The 15,696-nt window shown below is 39.3% G+C and overlaps 1 protein-coding gene across 9 annotated transcripts in view; it reads left to right on the top strand.

Annotated features, from left to right (window-relative positions):
• The window catches only part of RERE (arginine-glutamic acid dipeptide repeats), a 466,088-nt gene that overhangs the window by 185,579 nt on the left and 264,813 nt on the right, over positions 1-15,696 (top strand). For 8 of the 9 annotated variants that reach the window (XM_078330303.1, XM_078330302.1, XM_078330301.1 and 5 more), the window contains one exon: positions 10,313-10,383. The exons of the other annotated variant lie outside the window; for it this stretch is intronic. In XM_078330303.1, the coding sequence (XP_078186429.1) occupies positions 10,313-10,383 (71 nt within the window). The remainder of the gene's footprint in view (positions 1-10,312; positions 10,384-15,696) is intronic. 9 annotated transcript variants of the gene reach the window in all.

Below are 15,696 nucleotides of genomic sequence, written 5' to 3'. Positions count from 1 at the left end.
ATCTTTCCAGAATGGCAGTTAGACTTGCATTTTCTTACATTTTGGTTAAATTTAAGTCCTAACTTTCTAGAAAGTTGAAGCTACATATTTGAATGGGAAAGGATATTAAATGATTATATACATTAGCCTTACAAGGAAGGGTTTCAAGAAATGGAAGATGCCTGTGAAGTACAGAGAAATAATTGGTGTGGGAAATTTTGTAGCTTGATGCTTGAACTGTGGAACAGTTGCATTTACAAAACTGAATACTGCAGACTACAATTAACTGTCATTAATTTCGTTGAATAGAAATATGTTCCATTTACTGTACAATCAGGAGTCAGGCTTGAATGAGTTTAAATAGATGAGATCTAAATTATACTGACAGTCCATTAAACAGTAGCAGAAAACCCTTAAAGAAAATGGATTCACTGTGATACTAGTTTATAATAAAATCATTTGCCAAATAAGAATTATACGCAGGCATTGTGAATTGTCCTGTGTATTTCCAGTGAGCCCTGTAAATTGGTTGAATCATTTATTGTAAAACCCAGGCTCCTAGTGCGTTGTTTTCTGAAAAGGAGCAAGCAGTGTTGCTTGAAATCTGCTCTGCAGGATGTGACACAAGAAGATCAGACGAGCAATTTGTTTGTTGTCAGCTATACGGGGAGAGAAGAATTTTCATGCAGCCTACCTGTCAGTGATGATGCTTTCCTGTAAATACTGGGCACAGTGTTCTAGAAGTGTTTGGACTCTTTGCATTGATTTCTTGAATGTACATTATTTCAGCCATATTCCAGTTCTCATCTTTAAGTTAAAGATCTGTCAGCATTTCCATTAGTAATCATCCTCTACTTAATAGGGATTTCATAGCATAGTTTTTTGTGGGGAGGGGTGAGTGATTAAATTGAGGATAGAGTTGTTACCTGCCATTTTAAGCTTTAGGAAGTTAGGTACCTTGAGGTATCAAAGGGGCAGAAAGATTGAATGAAGCCTGTAAGTTCTCTGTTTTCATGTCTGTTGTGCTATAAACACTACTTCAGTAAGTGGATGGATGTCACTGAATTTTAAAATAGATTTCCCCTGTTAGATTACTTTTATTCTGTTATGGCATATAAGCTATATATAAACAGAAGTTTTAAACTAGAATAGAGATCCACATCACTTAACTGGAGCTTGGATGTTACATTGGCTAGACTCAGTTTCATGATAGGGACTCAGCCAACACAGGTTACAAGGGGTGCTTTGTTGTTGTTGTTGTTGAGACAGAGTCTTGCTCCATTGCCAGGTGCCAGGCTGGAGTGCAGTGGCACGATCTCAGCTCACTGCAACCTCTGCCTCCTGGGTTCAAGCAATTCTCTCTCCTCAGCCTCCTGAGTACCTGGGACTACAGGAATGCGCCACCACGCCCAGCTAATTTTTGTATTTTTAGTAGAGGCTGGGTTTCAACCTGTTTGCCAGGCTGATCTTGAACTCCTGACCTCAAGTGATCCGCCTGCCTTAGCCTCTCAAAGTACTGGTATTACAGGCGTGAGCCGTCGTGCGTTGCACAAGGGGTGCTTTTTAAGGAGCAATTTCAGAATAAAATATGGAGATGAGAGTGCTTATATAGTTCTTTGCTTGGGTAATATAAGTGTCCAACCATGGCTAATGTTGAGCATATCAGTATAACTAATCAAGTTTCTGCTGCTGGCAGGATAATTTTGCTTTTTCTTGATCCATGGAGTTCTCAAGTTTGTGTAGCATTTGACTGATTTGGGAAGCGGGGGGTCATGCTGCAGCGGTTACTCCAAAGCATCCACATAACTTTTTTTTTTTTTTAAGAGACAAGGTTTCCTGCTGTCTCCCAGGCTAGAATGTAGTGGTGATATGATCATAGTTCATTGCAACCTTGAACTCCAGGGCACAGGCAATCCTCTGCCTCGGCCTCTCAAAGTGCTGGAATTACAGGCATGTGCCACCACTCTTGGCCCAGCATTATTTTTTAAAGTTGGTAATATAATGATCTGAGATCAGTTTTTAAGTTGTCAATACATTGGGAGATTTTCTGACTTCTAAAGGAGAAAAGAGAAATGTAGGAATTTTCAACAAATCCCTTTTAGTTTATTATGACCTGTTCCTCTCAACTTGTTTTTTCTCATAATTTAACTTTCCTTGTTAGCAGTGAGGACAAAGACAGATGGATGTTTGCCAGAGGTATTTAGTGTTCTGTGTTCAGGCAAAAGCCCATGTAGGCTCTGTAGCACTACTTGGGAATCTACAGACATTTCAATACATGGAATTTAATTATTATGATGTTTAAAAATGAGGAAATAAAGATATGTGTTATCTGAGATCTTTTCCCTCCAAATTTAGAATCTTTAAGATGATGCTTCTGATTTTGGTGACAGTTGATAGAGAAGAGTAAGGACTGGGAAAGTTTCATTTATTGAGGTGCAGTTTTCCCAATTTTTGTTTCCTTTTCCATGTATGTATATGTGTGTGCATGTACATATGTATGTATGAATGACAGGGTCTTACTCTGTCACCTAGGTTGAGTACAGTGGCTGGATCATAACTCACTGCATCTTTGAACTCCAGAGCTCCAGTGATGCTCTCACCTCAGCTTCCGAGCAGCAGTCCCTTTTGCTTTTAAATTCTCCAGTGTTAAAGACAATATCAGTACCCCTCACAGCAAAAGATTCTGGTGGAAAACCAAAGTAGGTTACCTGCCAATTGAGTTATTTCCTAAAGAAGTATTAGAAGACAGCATTTGTTTTGTTCATACTGATAGAGCATAGAAACTTTCTAGGATCTCTCTCACTCTCTTACTCTTGTTAACCTTATCTTCATTCAGTTTGTTTGTTCCTCATACAGTTTTTGAGTATTTACAAAGAACACAGTGCATTGTTTACAGACTTGAGGAATGGTGTTGGGTTTGGCTGTTTTATGGTTTGGAAGCCTAGAAATGGGAGGGTTTGTTGGAGGACATGCAGTATACCAGGAACAAATTGGAATTTGGGTACCAGGATTTCATTGTTGTTTCCAATGCACACACAGAGAACATATACACACTTTGTGTGTTTTAGAAACTGGGGGCATCTGTTTTAAGTATAGATACTTGTGGACTTTTTATTCTGCAACGTTGGACTAATATACTGGACCTCATTGACTGTTACCTCCAAGCATTGAGGGCGGAGGAGTCACATAGAGGAGAAATGAAAGCAGAAGAGGGGGAGAGTCAACTGCCCATATTCACCGCTGTGCCACCCAGCTTGGTCTCTGAGAAATCTCTTTGTGAGGAAGTCTTTGTTGATGCGTGCTTTTTACAACAGGGTTTTCTATTGTAAATTATATTAGAGTGGCACTGCCATGCTTTGCAAAGGGATGAGAAGGTATTTCGAAGATTAATAGGCAGAAACACATTGATAGAAAGGAAAATTACTTTATGAGATGGAGCAGTAGCTGAGCATTGCCTGTATATGTTGTGACCATAGCTTTAATGCTGGTGTGTACAGCACTGCTTGCTAAATTAGTGGGTGAAGTAAGTGTCCACTCTGCTCTGTAGGAGGCTGTCAGGAAAGATGCTGACAGGTTCTTTGTGTTTCGTAATGACAAACTGCCTAATGCCTCAGGCTGTGATTTTTTTTTTACCCTTGAGAAGACCCTTCTTTTGCTCTATTTACATAAACCTGCTGATTTGCTGAGGGTTGAAAAAGCAGAGAGAGGGCCTTCTTTAAGGCCTTGAGAATCTGCCTTCACATTTGGCTGACTTTCCCAGCTTTAGCAAATGCTCTGTTGTTTACAGATGGCACAGTAAATCCTTAAACATGAAGCTATGTTGAGGTTGTGAGAAAGAGCCAGAAATACCTCTGTTCAGTATCATTGCCCAGATTAGGATTTTGTTGCTCCCTGACCACAAGGATTTGAGGTCACTTAATCATGTGATCCATTCCCAGGCAGAGGTTAGATGTTAGAAAGAGTCTCAACTTAGACTAATGGTTTCATTTCTAGACATTCCTAGTAAAGACACATTAGTTTTCATGTGTTATTTGGAATAATTGATATCAGTGGTAATAGCCTCACTCATTTTTCTGGCCCATTACAGGCATGCTGATTTTAAGATTAAAAAAAAAAAAAAAAACTTGCCCTGCAGCAACCATTTGCTCAATTCTGGTAAATACGTGTTTTCATATGGATGATTCTGAAGATGTGCATTATGCATTTAATGGATCGCATCAGCTTTGCATAGTTCTTTCAGAACTGCTAGCTTTCTAATACAAAAGCGCTTTGCTCTTTTTGTTATTATTATTATTTTTAAATAAGTGTCTGCAGTGCTTGGGTGTCATGGGAGATTTTCAGGTTGAGAATCATTGATCCTGCTGACTAAAATCAATTTTATAACCAGCTTCAGAAAACCTGTGCACTCAGAAATTGCACAAAAATCTTGCCAAATCATTTTGGCTTTAAAAGATTATTGGGCATATATTCCAACTGAGGTTTTAACATTGCTCCTGATTTATGTGCTTATCTTTCCTTTTTCAAATGAGCCACTTTATTTTTGTACTAACTATAAACATTTATATAAATTTTTTTCTTAAATAGCTGCTTGATTAATGAGCCAAGGAGAATACTTCTTATATGAGAGTTTGGCTTTAATTGAACCTTGTTTTGAATATTTTTAAGAGTGATATAAAGTAGAATTTTTTCTGTGAGACTTGAACTCTAAACTTTTTTTGTTTTTATTTTTATTTTATTTCTTGAGATTGAGTCTTGCTTTGTCACCTAGGCTGGAGTGCAGTGATGTGATCTTGTCTCACTGCAGCCTCTGCCTCCTGGGTTCACGGGATTCTCCTGCTTTAGACTCCCGAGTAGCTGGGACTACAGGCATGTGCCACCACGCCCAGCTAATTTTTTGTATTTTTAGTAGAGACGGGGTTTCGCCGTGTTGACCAGGATGATCTTGATCTCCTGACCTCATGATCTGCCCACCTTAGCCTCCCAAAGTGCTGGGATTATAGGTATAGGCCACCATACCCGGCCAATTGTGTTTATTTTTTGTTGGGTCATCTTAATATTTGTCAGAGGGTCATAAAGAAAAGGTTGACTCTACAATAATTTGTTGCGCTTTGATTTTAAAACTGACTTAGACAGATCAGGTCAAAGCAATGCATTTCCCCCCCATTCCTATGGCAAGTTTTACATAGTGTGAACCATTTTTAGTTCTTATTTTACCCCATCTTAGCCATTCTGTGTTTTACGACTATGTAGGTAGAGTCTGTTTTTTTTTTTTTTAAATTTCTACTCTCCAGCTGTACAAGCTCTTTAAATTTTGTCACTTAATTTTGCAGCGAGCTTATCTTTTTCATATATGCGTTTTAAAGTACTAATAGAGATCACTTGATGCAGTCACCCATTTTACAGATTATTAGCTTTGTATATTGGACTCTCTGATATGAATTCACAGCTTTGGATCAGTTTGAGTTGCCATGGAGCTTTTTAAACAAAAAGAGGGGACTTTTAATGTAATAATCAGTAATAGTGTTCCGTATGTCCGGTTGAGGATCTCTCTCACGTTTATCCCTCATGGCAGCATTTCTCAGGCCAGGTGTGTGAGGCAGCTCCAGTCCAACTGCTGAGAAGTGTTTAAGCAAGCAGATGTCCTTGGCTGCCTTTGACATACCAGCATGTTCCTTTCCTTCCTTCTGTAACAGAGCTATATCCTAGTGTACAACAGTCAATCCTTTTCCTGAATGTAACCTTGGTGTTTGAAATGAAAGAACATAGGTTCTCTTTCCTTTTTCTGGAAAGCTTTTTTATGTATGTTAGCTTTATGTCTCAGAGTAAGATGCTATGTATTAATAATGATCCCGGCCGGGCACGGTGGCTCACACCTGTAATCCCAGCACTTTGGGAGGCCGAGGCGGGTGGATCGCGAGGTCAAAGAGATCTAGACCATCCTGGTCAACATGGTGAAACACCATCTCTACTAAACATACAAAAAAAAAAATAGCTGGGCATGGTGGCACGTGCCTGTAATCCCAGCTACTCAGGAGGCCGAGGCAGAATTGCCTGAACCCAGGAGGCGGAGGTTGCGGTGAGCTGAGATCGCGCCATTGCACTCCAGCCTGGGTAACAAGAGCGAAACTCCATCTCAAAAAAAAAAAAAAATAATAATAATAATGATCCTAGGCTGGGCGTGGTGGCTCACGCCTATAATCCCAGCACTTTGGGAGACCAAGGCGGATGGATCACGAGGTCAAGAGATCGAGACCATCCTGGTCAACATGGTGAAACCCCGTTTCTACCAAAAATGCAAAAATTAGCTGGACATGGTGGCGTGCACCTATAATCCCAGCTACTCGGGAGGCTGAGACAGGAGAATTGCTTGAACCCAGAAGGTGGAGGTTGCAGTGAGCTGAGATCGTGCCATTGCACTCCAGTCTGGGTAACAACAGCGAAACTCTGTCTCAAAAACAAAAAAACAAAAAATGATCCTATAGATTATTTGAAGTATATATAAAAAAGTTTTTCTTTGTGTAAAAAGAAAAATATAAAACATAGTCTTTGCTAAGCATCTCCCATTTATTTCATTTTTGTTTTGTTTTCTTGAGAGAGTCTCACTCTGTCCCCCAGGCTGGAGTGCAGTGGCATGATCTCAGTTCACTGCAACCTCTGCCTCCTGGGTTTAAGCAATCCTCCTGCCTTGACTTGCCAAGTAGCTGTGATTACAGGTGTGCACCACCATGCCTGGCCAATTTTTGTATTTTTAGTGAAGATGGGGTTTCACCATGTTGGCCAGGCTGGTCTTGAACTCCTGACCTCAGGTGATCCACCTGCTTTGGCTTTATTTTTGTTTTGTCCCACACTAATGGCAGACTTTAGTCCTTGGTGAGTACAGGGAAGGTAGACTTGAGTACATTTCTCTGAGCTTACAAGATTGATAGTAATTGATAGTGGACAGTGCGGACCACCTGACTGCCAAATAACAGACAAGGAGTATAAATTGTTAATGTTATGTAAAAGAAGGGAGATGTTGCCATTTAGTTACAGAGGAGCCATGAGAAGTTAGTGCATATGGAACTAATAACTAATTCTAAGGTTGGTATGGTCAGGGATTGGTAGAAGGAAAGAAGAAAGAGTTTTGCACAGACTGAGAGTAGAGTTGGAATTTCTTGTAGTAAATGCAGCCTAGGGAAAGATGGGGTGTGGAATGAGACCAGACTGTTGAATGCAGCAAGTCTTTTTTTGTCACTTGAACCTTAAGGTAGAAGTAATTAAGTAGAAAGAGACCTATGAGGCTGGGTGTGGTGGCTGACATGTGTAATCCCAGCACTTTGGGAGGCTGAGGTGGGTGGATCATGAGGTCAAAAGATAGAGATTATCCTGGTCAACATGTTGAAACCCTGTCTGTACTAAAAATACAAAAATTAGCCAGGTGTGGTGGCGTGCCTGTAATCCCAGCTACTTGGGAGGCTGAGGCAGGAGAATTGCTTGAACCTGCGAGGCAGAGGTTTCAGTGAGTGGAGGATTGCACCACTGCACTCCAGCCTGGCGACATAGCAAGACTCCATCTCAAAAAAAAAAAAGAAAGAAAGAAAGAAAAGGGAAAAAAAAGAAAGGGGCCTATTAGTTCTGAAGCCAGTGAATAGTACCTGTAGAATTAAAGAATGAGGAAAGAAATGCTAAAAGCACCCAACAGTTAAAAACGGTTCATTTTGGAGAATAAACCTGAGAGGGGCTTCTGGCTGATTTTGGTCAGGAGCACTCTCTTACAGACTGAGAAGGGTTTAGGTCCAGAGAGCTTATCACAGGCTGGAATATTTCTTTGTGGAGGAGAAGTTTATTATGGGGTTGGAATGTCTCAGGCTGACATCTCTCCAAGGGGAGGTTATCTCGGGGTGGAAAGGTCTCTGTTGGGAGAGGGGTTTATCTTAGAGTTGGAATGTTTCTGATCCAAGATGTCACTCCTGGTTTATGGTCATGATAACATTAGCCATTAGGCTGATGCCCTTTGGGTTGGATTTAGGCAGTTTTTGATCAGGGGGTACTTTAAAATGACGGTGCTTGTCCAAGATGGTGATATTCCCGCTCTGTCAGTAGCTAGACTGTGATGGTGTTAATGTCATGAAATACAGTGTATACAAAACGACAGAAAGGAGAGGGCATAGTGAGTTGATTAAGATGAGTAAATAATTGATAACTAGAGATTTGAAATGCTGACAGTGGGTACAACAGGGACTGAAACACAGGAAACTAAGAACTTTGGGTTGTTCCAAAATTGTGTGATTTGGAGCTACAGTTTTTATCTAGGGAATTGAGTTTCTTCAGTTTTTACTTGAATATCAAGGTAGGAGTATGAAAAAATGATCTACTGGGGTGGGAAGAATTCTCTTGCTTGTCCCTTAAGATGATTAGCTTGTCAAGTTGATGTTGCCTGAATGCTGAAGCAGAGTTATTCAGCATCTGGGACCCTGGAACAAGATAGGGAAAGCTCAGTCAGTAGGAATGAGCTGTTGACTGAGCTTTCCCTATATTGTTTTACATGGATTCAGGGATTCTACATGGATTCAGTGACTGTTTTACATAGATTCAGGGATTAAATCTCTGTTGAGTCCACCTTTGAGTAGAGAAACCAGTTGGGGAATTCTGAATGTCTAAATAGTTGGCATTGAGATTTCTTCTTTTTCTTGGAGTGTCTTTTGGGTAGGTACAAAGATCTTGATATTCTGCAGAAAGTTCCTTGAAATGTACCCTTTTGTAAGGACTTTCTTTGTAATTGTCTTAGTGAGGCTGCTAGGGCTTGTGATGACTCCCATTTGCCACTTTTGCGCTTTTTCTTGGCTCTTATGTGTTATAAGACACATGAGGCAGTAGAGGAATTTGCCTGTATTGTCAAGCATCTGAATTATTCTAAGATACACCCATTCTGAAGTGTCAAGAGGAAGTACAAAATGAGTGGCATTGTGAGCTGGGCATGGTGGCTTAACACATGTAATCATAGCACTTTGGGAGGCCCAGGCCGGAGGATAGCTTGAGCCCAAGAGTTGGAGACTAACTTGGGCAACATAGTGAGGCCCTGCCTATTCAAAATGAATGAGTGGATGAATGAGGCATTAAGGTCACTCTTCCTAGATTTGATTGACTGTGTCTTTGCTTTTCAATAAATAATACATAGACTCTCCTGTGCTAAGCTTTATGATGATCTCAGGTTGTGATATGGGGGTGGGAGGAGGTTACCTCTCTCTGTAGCCACCGCTTTCTTTAAAATCATTGCTTTTTGTTTAAGTGTCTTAACATGCCATTTTAAAAAGCAACCTTGGCCAAGCATGGTGCTGAGTGCCTGTAATACCAACACTTTGGGAGGCTGAGGTGGGAGGATTGCTTGAGCTCAGGAGTTTGGAGACAAGCCAAAAACAAAAAAACAAAAAAACAACCCTTTACACTCCAGTCATTGAAAGCATCAAAAATTATTATCCAACCACTGCCATGTCAAATGTAATTTAAGAAAGCATTCTTCTTCCCTGAAGAAAGTGTAATTTGGTTTGCTTTATTCCGTCTCTGATTAGTAGCATTGCTTTTGTTTACAATTAGAAAATAAAATGTGTTTAGGGTACAATGTAGTAGCAAATTGTCTGTAAGAGATTAGATTAGTTTTCTTTCTCTTTTTTGGTTAGTTGAAAAGGTCATTGTATTAGCATGTTCAAGCTAGTCATCTTTGTGTATTTCATTTATTTCCCCACAAAATATTTATTACAAATATAGTAGCACTTGGCAAAGCCATTTCTCTTTTTTGAAGGGATAGGAGCATCTATCTGAATAAGATACTCAGGATTTTATCTTGACGTGTGATCGTGAGCAGGCAATTTCTTTTATCTAAATGTCTTCATCTGAATATGGATAATCCCATGGATTCCTCCCCCCTTTCTTTAGGGACTCTGAAGAAAATAATTTAGGCTTCATCAGGTTCTTTAAATCATTACAAAAATATTCAGAAAGACCTGTAATCCCAGCTACTTGGGAGGCTGAGGCAGGAGAATCGCTTGAACCCGGGAGGCGGAGGTTGCGGTGAGCGGAGGTTGCGGTGAGCCGAGATCGCGCCATTGCACTCTAGCCTGGGTAACAGGAGCGAAACTCCGGCTCAAAAAAAAAAAAAAAAAAATTCAGAAAGAACCAAATGGCTGTTTTCCTTTAACCTAAAGTTATTAGCAATTTAATATCATCTTTAGGAAAAAAAGTTACAATAAAGATATGTGCCTTGTCATTTATTTATTTATGCAGTGGCTTTATAGGCCCTGTCTTTGTTCCCTTGAAGGTAAATGCCATTGTTTTAAAATTTCTTTTTCTTTTAAAGACTGTGTGTATATCGAGAGTCGGAGGCCAAACACACCGTATTTCATCTGTAGCATTCAAGACTTCAAACTGGTAAGCGTTTTTAAAGTGCTGTTCCCTCTGCTCTGTATTCTCTTTTTCCAGCTCCGTTGGCTGTCTCTTCTGATTGTACTCCATCATTGTTGACGTGGTTACCAGTTCACCTTTTGAGTGCTAACTACCTCATGGCAGCAGCACTAAAATGAGGGTTACTAGTTTCATCTTTTCAGCTTTGTAACACTTACTGTCATAATGCTCAGATTGTAAACAGTATTTCTGAAGTTTTTATCCCGTTAGTAACTGTTTTGACAATTTCAGAGATTCCCTTGAATTCCTGAAGTAGTTTGTTTCTTCTCAGCCATTGTTAAGAGCCTGAAGTAAAGTAATTGATGAGTAGGGAAAATAATATAAACAGGTCAGATAATAGTTTCCAGTGGAAACCTGTCACTTCCTTCAACATTTCGGCTGGTGTGGAGCCTATGTTGAATTGTTGTGGGGGTTTCCCAGGGTAGAGGTTGTGAGAAGTCTGACTTGGGCATACTAAAGTTGTTATACTTTCTTTCCAGTTTTATTGCACGTGCTGCAGAAATGAGAACGTAGCTACTGTACTTTCTCATTAAATATTCCTCCTGCATATATAAGTGTTGATGTTGCCCATTATGAAATCTCTTTTTTTAGAACAGTGGTTCCCACACTTTAGGCTTTGGATCCCTGGATGTTTGCAGAGATTTGGCAGAGGTCTACAAATAAACATTCAAGGCTTTATATAAATTAATTGATCTCATACATGTCTGGACAATGATTTTTTAGCCTGTTTCAGTATGCTTTTATGATTTTTAAAAATTCACTTATTTAAGACCAATACACAGTTAAGAACCATTATTTTGTTGTTGTTGTTTGAGACAGAGTCTCACTATGTCGCCCAGGCTGGAGTGCAGTGACTCAGTCTTGGCTCACTGCAGCCTCCACCTTCCGAGAACAAGTGATTCTCCTGCCACAGCTGCCTGAGTAGCTGGGATTACAGGCATGTGCCACCACGACCAGCTAATTTTTTTTTTTGTATTTTTAGTAGAGATGGGGTTTCACCATGTTGGCCAGGCTGGTCTCCAACTTCTGACCTCAAGTGATTTGCCTGCTTTGGCCTCCCAAAGTACTGGGATTACGAGCGTGAGCTACTGCGCCCGGCAAGAACCACTATTTGTTAGGCATTTTCCTCAAACAATTGGTATTTGAAATACTACCGAAGTAGTATCATTAGGGAATCTTTTGAAATATTTTGATCTTACAAGGGATCCTAGTACTTTGAAGATTGTGAACCACTGTCTGTACTTTTAGGTGTAGAGAATTCCTAATTCCTTAGCTTTATAGAGATGTGTATCAGTATCTGTGACTGCTCTTGTTTCCAACATACTTTGTAATTTGATGATATTTGTGTTCTGAGATATGTTGTTGGACGTGATATTTCAGTCTAAAGAAATGTAATTTGAAAAGATCTTTCTCTGCATCTCCTTTACTTTTTATTCATTTTTAATAACCCAAATACCAAATTTAGTATATTCAATAAAAAAAAGTGTCATTTATTTTTCTTTGTTAAAAAGTTATTGCATAAGTTACTGCATGCTTACAGTTTTAAGACAAAGTCAAATGTGCCATTTACTTCTAAGATTTATCTATTCTTGATAGGCAGCTTTTAACTTTCCGAGTTGCTTTGCAAGGTGGCCTTGCAGTTTAATCTCGTAAATCAAATGCTTTCTGTTTTTATGTCAATGTGAATTTAAAAAAAACATTGTTAGAGATCTTTGCTATTATATCTTTTCTTCCTAAGTTTTTTTTTTTAAATACAGATATAGTACTGACACCTGAAATACGGGTGTAGCCTTATTCCTGAAGCGTTTTGTTTTAGTAGTGGCTGCTGCTCCTGCCCTTTTCTTGCCCATTGTCTTTGTGTGTGACTCTTACTAAACCAAATATCAGCGTACCATATAGCTGTGAAATAAAATTGCAAATATTTTTATTTTACCTATTGAATCTTGAGGCCCCTTTGTACAGTTTTTCCACATTAACAGGTGCCTTCATGTTTGAACAGTGTCTCTTATGAATTGCTGATTACAATGTGATAGTTGCTGTTCTGGGCTGAGGTTCCTGCTGAGTTACAGTAATTGCTCAGGGTATTAACAGCAATAAAAACTGAAGCTTCTGTTGTTAGTATTGGTCTAATACAACACATTAAAACTGTCTACAAAAACAATATGGGGAATAGGGTGCAATATGTTTAGATACCTTTCTCTAAATCACGCACTGCCATTTCTTATGTTTTTGTTTGAGGTTCTATATTCAGCACATCCTCATAGTTGTGTAAGAATAACAGATGATGAAGTATTTGCTCTTGGACTAAATATAGTTATTTCCACTTTCTTGCTTCTCTGTACTTATTAAAAGATAATCAAACAGATGCAAATAATCAAGATTTTTTTTCTCCCTCAGTTTACTGAAGCTATAAGGGAAAAAGATGAGCAAAAGGAAATAAGCTTTGTTTCTCTGCAAGATTTTAAAAAGAATAAGAAATTGAATTTGGTTTTGCTTATAGCAAACAACATGGCTAGCTTTGAAATGTTGAGTAGTTAGGTATTTTTTTTTAACAATTATAAAATAAAAAGTTGATTTGGGGTTGTAACTGAGAGATGTGTTTCATTATTTATATTATAAATGAGAATTTCTTGGCCATGGTGAAATTTTGAGTATAAAGTATGTTTGGGGACTGTAAAAATAACTGGATGAATGCCCTTTATGATATGATTACGATGTTAAAGACAACAAAAGCTAATGAGGTGAGAAGTGGGGAGGAAGAGACTAGAATAATGACAGTTTATTGAACTGAGGGCCTAGGGTCACATTTCATGAAAGAGTTCTACATGAGATAAAGAGAAGGATCTTTGTATTTTATGTGGGGACCTGGGTTGTCTTCTAGGCTCTGCTGCTGTATTCCATTAGAATCCAAGTCTGTGGTATAGAACACAGCTGCCTGTGTCCTGATCCCTGTCTGTTGTCTTGCTGAAGTATTTATTAAACAGCCTCCCCTTTCACTCCAGAAATGTCTGAGTATGGATGATAGGTTGTGGTTATTTTGCCTATGGGGATAGGATCCATGGCTTCTGCTTTGTTAATATTTAACCATTGGCCGGGAGCGGTGGCTCACGCCTGTAATCCTAGCAGTTTGGGAGGCTGAGGCAGGCAGATCATGAGGTCAGCCTGACCAACATGGTGAGAACCCTGTCTCTACTAAAAATACAAAAATTAGCTGGGCGTGATGGTGTGTGCCTGTAATTCCAGCTACTCAGGAGATTCAGGCAGGAGAATCGCTTGAACCCGGGAGGTGGATGTTGCGGTGAGCCGAGATCACACCACTGCATTCCAGCCTGGGCGACAGAGTGCATTCCAGCCTGGGCGACAGAGCGAGACTCTGTCTCAAAAAAAAAAAAAAAAAAAAAAAAAATTTAACATCAAAACAGGTAGGGACACTACCATCCTACACTGGTAGGTGTATTTCGAGCCCACACTTCCACAGGGTAGTATCAAGTAGTTAAACTCCTAACTCAACTGAGGTTTTAAAGGTACTGAATTATGTATTCCATTAGGAAGCTTTCATTCTTTTAGGAAGTATTCATTTGATTGGACTTATTTAAAAATGGAGAGATCTGATTGTGTTTGAATGCACTGACCAAGGTATCTGTGGGACAAGTAATCAAAAGCCGGAGCTGAAGCAAACAGAAGAGGCAGAGTAGAATTACGGACAGTGCATACTTAGAAGCAAGAGAAAGAAGTATTGTTAATTAAAAAGGATGCTTTGCACCGTAGATTTCTGAACTAAATAGTAAAATAGCTGGCAAAAATCTTTATTTAGCTTTTTGAAGGAATAATAATGCAGAATGACAATCTGTGATCCTTGTGGCCTGGCATGAAAAGATTAATTGAGTCAAATTTCGTTTTTACAATTTGAATTGAGAAACTGAGAGACTGAGGCAGTCAGTAGGGAGGAAAGGCGAATGGATAATTCAAGAATTACCTTTATATGTAATCTGTAAACATTAAAAATAAAAAAAAGAATTACCTTAATGACCAGAGCAAGGTTGGGGCTGGCATAGGCAAGCTCACAAAGTAGCGTAGGAAACTAGGAAAAGCAGAGGACGGGGGAGCTGTGGGCAGAGCATAGCCATGAGGGCATAGCCGCCTCTTCCTGGACTCTCCTGGGTCCCACTGCGCGGATGTTCTTGCCACTAGATTCTTAGATTATCCTGTTCCCTCTGAGTGGATCTTCATTAATTACAATGGAAAGAGCCAGATTAACATCTCCATCCCTTCTGCTGCCCTCCTATACCTTTTATAGGTCACCATGTGACTTAGTTACTTTGAGAGTTTTGTTCTGAATGAGTCAATATCATCCGGGAGCATTGTATCACAGAGTGCAAATAGGAATGTTTTGGGCCATAATCAGGGCCTTCCACAGGCATTTACTGAATACCTGCTTTGTGTTCTTTATTGAACTCAGCACCTTAAAGGGGACTGAAGAAGTGTAAAGTACTGTTCATTTTCTCAGTGATCTTAGATTCTAAGTGGACAGACAACTTGTGGCATTACTGGTTGTCAGTCTTTGGAGAACATTCTGAATAGGATTGACAAGGAGAAGGACAGTCACTTTTAGTTCTAAAAGAAATGATTTCTTTTGTTTGTTTACAAAAAAACAATAGAATTATATTTTTATGGAAACCCAGTCATTAAGTGTAATACAAATAATTTGCCATCTGGAAATAACTGTGGAGTCTGAGAATGCTGACAAGGTCATTGAGACAGTAATTTTTATTCAGTATGACACTGAGGAGTTCCTTGTGTAGTAGTTCCTTCTGGCAGTTCCTACCTTTCTTTATTCACAGATAAATAATCAAACTCACTCGTGTAATATTCTCCATGGAAATTCAGTGTGGATACCTGTATTGCTGTCATTCATACAGTAGAGGAAAACATGCTTTTTTGGTTTCCTAAAGTTAACTTACACCAAGTGAGTATCTAGGGTAGTCTATGTAGCTGTTATAGGTACTATTTCGGGTTAATAACATTGATTCATTTTTAACTGTTTTGTTAAAACTGGGAAAAATGTCCTTAAAGTTAAACTTGATATAGAGATTCCTTAGAGTTGGGGATATGTGATTAGGGATGTTAAGATGTTTCTACTGTATCATTTGTGTTCCTAACAGCATGCCTTCTAAGTGCTAGTTCGGAATGTGGAATAGCTAAGGATGTGTACTACTAGTTACCTTGGAGAACGCACATTTCCATTGCTGCTGTGAATGTGGGGGCCAAGTTATTAATCAT

This window comes from Callithrix jacchus, chromosome 7 (assembly GCF_049354715.1).
Source record: "Callithrix jacchus isolate 240 chromosome 7, calJac240_pri, whole genome shotgun sequence".
NCBI lineage: Eukaryota > Metazoa > Chordata > Mammalia > Primates > Cebidae > Callithrix > Callithrix jacchus.
Note: the sequence above shows the minus strand (reverse complement) of the source record. Positions and strands in the feature narration are given on the sequence as shown.